The sequence below is a fragment of the Pseudorca crassidens genome, chromosome 4, assembly GCF_039906515.1.
Source record: "Pseudorca crassidens isolate mPseCra1 chromosome 4, mPseCra1.hap1, whole genome shotgun sequence".
NCBI classification, from domain to species: Eukaryota; Metazoa; Chordata; class Mammalia; order Artiodactyla; family Delphinidae; genus Pseudorca; species Pseudorca crassidens.
This window is the reverse complement of record NC_090299.1, coordinates 109762680-109768742: the sequence shown is the minus strand read 5'-3', so window position 1 is coordinate 109768742 and position 6063 is coordinate 109762680. Positions and strand designations below refer to the sequence as shown.

Here is a 6063-nt window from a genome sequence, read left to right as displayed (position 1 = left end):
CGTTCCTCTCAATAGTGAGTTTTAAACGAAGGATATCTATTATGTGAACCCTCTGTCTCTTGGAAGGCTGAAATTCCATGGGTTTCCCAGGCAGCTTTTTAAATCTCTTATGGAAGCTCGCTATTCCTAGGGTGTAAAATGATTGAAATGCATTCCATCATTTCCTCCTTAATTCAAGCCACGTGTTCAGATTTGAGTTTTAAATTCTCATTCCCTTATTTTGTAGGGAAATTCAGCATTCAACAACAGGTATATTTTTGAAAGAAACCTATATCATTTATAACTCAGTAACTATCCTTCAAGAAAGTTTCCTCCTTGATGACTAAGAATGCAAACTCTTAAGTTTGTAGGGTACTGTAATCAAAAAAATCTCAAGTTTGCCCCATCAGCTTCTGCAAGGTTATTTGTACATATATTCTCATGCTTGAGCAGATGGGGAAGGTCTTTTTCCTGGAAAACATCCAGCCAAACACAAAACTAAAACTGAGGGCAGGAATGAAGGGGCAATGCAGGTGTTCTTGGTGGTAATATTGGCATCAGGCAATCATTTTCTTAAACACTGGAGCTGGTGAAGTTGAAAAAGCACTTTTTCTGTGAAAAAAAACAAGAGAGTCATGTTTAGAGAAAGGCTTGCCAGAAACTGTGGCTTTCCCCTGGAGATATCAAACAAGGAATACTGTGCCCACTGGTTTCCAGTTTAGTTTACTGAGCTGCTGGAATGAGTCACCCCAACTCTATCTGATAAGAACTAATAGTGAAGAATAGGCATTTGTCTCAGGAACGTCTCATAAATTTAGAATGGTCCCCATTTTGACTACCCGGGAAAGGGAACCCCTTCAGTACAAGTGAAATCTACAAACCCTTGATATGCCTGACTCACCTTGACATTCTCATTAGTTTTTGTGTCCATTTGGCTCTAGGGTTCAAGCAGATAACTGACTTATTCTTCATCCAGGCTCTGGGGGAAAATAAATAAAAATAAAAATAAAACAGTCCTTCACTTAAGGAAAGAGTTGAGTATAAAAATAAAGATTCCCACATGAAGTGAAATTGGAGGTAGGCAGTTTTGGGTCTGGAGTAGGTGATTTGTAGCATGAGGTCTGATGAATAAGAAAAACCCCATTTGCGTGCTGGTATGTGTGAGCTGGTGGAACTGAAAATTAATGGACAGACTCTCATGTGTCAGAGGTTAGTATTTTGTTGAAAAACTTTACATGAACTAGAGATGGACCAAATAGCTGACTCCAAGGTTTGCTCACTCCTAAAGCTGTATCACGATATCTTTAAAATGTGTTTGTCTGTTGAGCTTGGGAGAACAAAATAGACTACAGAAAACACTCTCTTGAAGACCTTTTATTTGAAGAAAAAAATCTGATGAAATTTATTGTGGGAGAGGTTACAGAGCTGACTGCTCTGAGTGACATCTGCATTTGGTGGAACCATCAGTGAGCAAGGCTTTCAATGCTCTAAAAATTAGGCAACAACAAAAGCAGCAAGGATAATTATCAGCTGCTATGGATCAAGCACTTAATATGTGCCAGCCACTATGCTCAGCAGTAATATGAATTATCTCAATTAATCTCACAAAAATCCTGTGTTAAAGGAAATACTATTTCCTCACCTTCAAAAGAGGAATTTGAAGCTTAGAGAGTTTAAATAATTTGTCCAAGATTGTACAACAAATGCATGACAAAGCAGGATTCAAATGAAGCTTGTCTGACTCCTGAACCCCCACTTTTAGCCACCGTTCCACATGGGCATGATCTGAATGGTTACCAAGTGCCAGACATGGTGTTGAGTGTTTTACTTGCAGTGGAAGAAGTGAGGTCTCCCAGGTGACAGCAAACTGGGAGACTCTACTCTCTGTTGGGGTGACCTCAAACAAAACACAATTTCTTGATGTGTCTCTTAGTTTAGCTATAAAATGACAAACAGCAAGAATCCATCCATCTAGCGTTGAAACTCTACCCGTGTCATTGAAAAGTACAGAGTCAGAGGTCATAGAACTGTTGGGTTCTTGGGCAGAGCCTTCCAATTTGGCTCTTGAGTTCATGATAGAAAAACAGATTTCTGACCATGTGGACTTACAGTATTTTCACTCCTGACTGCTATGAGTTGCTCATAATTATTTGCAGCTTTTGCTTCTATATCTGGTTAAAATTCAGAAATGCAGACTCTGGTGAGAAGATAAGAAATCAGATTTTGGGGGGACTTCCCTGGTGGCGCAGTGATTAGGAATCCGCCTGCCAATGCAGAGGACACAGATTCGAGCCCTGGTCCGGGAAGATGCCACATGCCGTGGAGCACCTAAGCCCGTGTGCCACAACTGCTGAGCCTGCGCTCTGGAGCCCGTGAGCCACAACTACTGAGCCCGCACGCCTAGAGCCCGTGCTCCACAACAAGAGAAGCCACTGCAAGGAGAATCCCGCGCACCGCAACGAAGAGTAGCGCCCCCTCGCCACAACTAGAGAAAGCCTGCGCGCATCAACGAAGACCCAACGCAGCCAAAAATAAATAAATTAAGAAGAAAAAGTATTTTTGTCACGTTAAAACAATTAAAGCTAAAGTAGAGAAAATTAGGGTGTATTACTTCCCCTGGTTGGAGGTGAGAGACTTGACTCATGGCAGAGAAACTGGTAAAAATAAAGGAAGAAGTCTCTATTCTCTAGACAGCCAGAGGAACTGCTCCTAAACAGGTTATGGCTATACTTTCCGTCTCCGAGTTTGAGGGCAATAATCATGGTTTAGTCTGAATTGTCACTGTCAAAGATAGTAGTGGAAGTGTAATGCCTTTTTAATGAAAAATTTCTGTACTTATTTTTTTTTAAACATCTTTATTGGAATATAATTGCTTTAAAATGTTGTGTTAGCTTCTGCTGTATAACAAAGTGAATCAACTAGTCCAAGACCCAAAGCACTAACGTCAAAATGGGGCAAACAAAAAGTGGCTGCTTTCAAATGTTTCATAAGGCTAAAATAGCCAAGGAAAGAGCTGCTAATGAAAGCCAAGCTGGTAGTGCCCTGAGAAGGATGTTCTGTCTGTACTTCAAGGTGCTGTGGGACACCTTGGTTTATTCAAGGTAGATCCAGGAAGAAGAAATCACAGTTCTAAGCAGCGATATGCAAAAGATCTACAAGCTCCCTTTAAAATATTCAGTGCAACAATCCAACTTTGTTGAGCCTCTCCTATTTGCCAGGTAAGGGATAAAGCATCAGGAATAGAGAAATGAATAATATCTGATCCCCGTTTATAAAGAACTTGTTTTCTGGTGCGAATGAAAGAGAAAAACACACAAACCTGATTGTTTCAACACAATGATGCGGTACAATTGCAGCTAACAGTTGCTGAACATTTATTACTGTGCCTGGCACTATACTAGGGGCTTTACGTGGAGTGTGTAAGGTCTTATTAATGTGCCACGGAAAATGCCCTCATAAAGAAATCCACAGATTTCTCTGGGTGTACAGAAAAGGGAGGGTCACAGAAGAAAGGGGTTATACCATTTCAATAAAAGAAAATATCTATTAAATTTCTTGTAGCCACTACTATCCCCTTAGCCTAAGTCTTTAAACAGAGTTAGGGGCTCCAAGTTGATAGAACCTAAAGCTAAAGGACAGTTCCATGCGATAGACATTCTGACCAAGGACTGCTGTGGGCACTTATTTTCTAGCTCTTCAACTTCTAGAGAACAAAGTGTCTGCTTCTGCTGACAATTGGAATTTGACAGATAAGAGAAGAGTCTTGGTTCTGTCCATTTCTAATGGTGTGACTCAGGGCAGTTAGTTAACCTCCCTAAGCTTCAGTTTCTGCATATGTAAAGGAGTGATAACGATAGACATACCTTAAAGGGCTCTTGAAGGAATAAAATCAGTGAATGTGCAGAAAGCAAGTGCCTTAGCTCAGGACCCCTGCAAAGTATGTACTTGACAAGTATTACTGATTCTCATTTTTAGTTTGAGAATTAATTGCTAGCAACACTCAAAGTAAATCACTTTAAGGAATCATACATTATTGTTTTACTGCAACTTACATGATTTCTGTGTTTGGACATCCATTCCCAGGGGGAAAGATTTGAAGCTTTCCAATGAGGAAAAGGGAGACAAAGTTGAAGGTCTCTCGCATGCATTTACACTTTAAGTTTGTGTTATAGGTCTCCAGGACACCTATAAACACAGAATCAGTTATTTTAGTCCCTTTGGCATATAATTCACAACTAGAACTTAATCAGTAATCTTTCATACTGCACATCTGAAGATTTAAAAATTTCAAGTCGGTGCTTCCAGCCATATGCCTTTAGTTTGTGCATTTCTGTTCGTCTTGGCTTATTTTCAAACGTTTTCTGCCAAAACCTTAAAAATAAAATTAGCTTTTTAAAAGCACAATACCTATTGAAATTTGTGATAGCATTATATTGGTACTCAGATGGTTGTCCATATAATAACATTTGAGAATGGCCATAGTGGGGACTGACAACTCAGTTATAATTAAGGCAACATAAAATTGACTGATCTTCACCCCCAACACACAAAAACCAAGGAAATGAACTAGTTTCCGAGTCCCTGGAGCATTAACAAGCTGTAACGGAGTTCTCCCTCTTATCATACTCCCCAGCCCACCAACCCTCCCTGTCTCTCTGAGGAAATACCACGATGATATTTTTTGTTTTTGTTTAATATGTTGGTCCTCCAACTCAGTTGCAAATCATTACCCAAAAAAAGCCAATCATAAAAATTCGACTATTTGTTTTCAACAACAAAAGTTCTCAGTACTAGATACTTGTATAGGTAACCCATCTCATGCATTTTAAGGAATTCTACCCTCTTTAACCCCAGTGCCTACCACTGTGCTCGACACAGAATTGCAAATAAAAGGGACCAGGCTCTCAAGGTGTCTGCACTTTAGCGGGGGAAACAAGTGAACAAGAACTAAAATACCATAGAATGTTGTATTTCCCCCAAGGCCCAAACTGCATGAATGAGCACAGGGGACTTTACCAGGAGCAATGGAAAGGCTTCATGCAGGGAAAGAGAGATGAGGGTCTTGAAGAATGAAAATAACATGAAACAAAATAAAAATTGGAAAAAAAATCCCCACATTTTAAGAACAAAAATTGGTCCTCTACCCTGAGCAGAGCGTAGCATCCTGTGCATGCATCAGATTCCTTCAGCTGTATAAAAATTTACCACTTCAATTAGATATTTACCTATTTACACAAAGAAAACCTCCCCGTTTAGACTTGGAAGTCTGCTTCTTGGCAGAAAGTGTGTATCTGAGTACCCCTGCTGTACATACAATGGTTCGTGTCAGAGCTGACCCTATAAAATTGTATCAGACGTTCCCTGCAGGAGACCAACAGGTTGAGGTGAATAATCTCTAAATCCTATAAAGTGTTTGGTCGGAAGGGGTAGTGAAAGGCAAAACGAAGAAGAGATACCTGGAGAGAATTAGTTACAGGCAGAGCTGCATCTGAAAAAGGCCAGGAATAGGCAAGCCAAGTGTAAGTCCCATGGACATTGGATCTCCAGTACCTCCCCCCTTCTCTGGATGACAATCTTAATAATACAGATGTTTCCAGCCTCTAAGAGTTAAATCCCTAAGTACCTTACTTTTAGAAATCTGGGAGCAGTTGAGCAGTTTTTTTCCCCCTTCATTCACATCTCCCCTCATTTTCTGATGGAAAAAAAAAAATTGAAACAGCTGAAGACCATTTCAGCTCAAAGCACAAATGACAACATAAGTGAAAGTTCTCACCATGGACTGGAGAGAGGCTGCAGGCCAGCAGCACAAGAAGCAGAGATCCCTGGGTGAACCTCATTCTGCGTCAAGGTGGAGTTCAGACTTTAGTTAGCTCTGGGTCTAAACTGTGAGTTCTCAGCACAGAGATTCCTATTTATTCAGACCAGTAAGGCCCTCCCACTGCCTTTGTCTCCAGGAGGTCAGCTGCATCATCAGTTTTAAAAGCCCCCAAATATTGCTGAGCTTGCTTTTTTAAAACTCCTCTTGCAAATTTTATGAATTTGCTTCAGAGCAATAGTAGTATGGTAAAGTGTTTCTTGAAAACG

At 40.3% G+C, this 6063-nt stretch overlaps 1 protein-coding gene across 1 annotated transcript; it reads right to left on the bottom strand.

The window, feature by feature from the left end:
• Positions 1-536: 536 nt before the first annotated feature.
• On the bottom strand, positions 537-5816 carry CXCL13 (C-X-C motif chemokine ligand 13). The gene is made up of 4 exons (XM_067734638.1): positions 5753-5816; positions 4032-4164; positions 881-958; positions 537-591 (listed from the first exon to the last, which is right to left on the bottom strand). The coding sequence occupies exons 1-4, from the start codon at positions 5814-5816 to the stop codon at positions 537-539; spliced, it is 330 nt and encodes a 109-aa protein (XP_067590739.1).
• Positions 5817-6063: the final 247 nt, after the last annotated feature.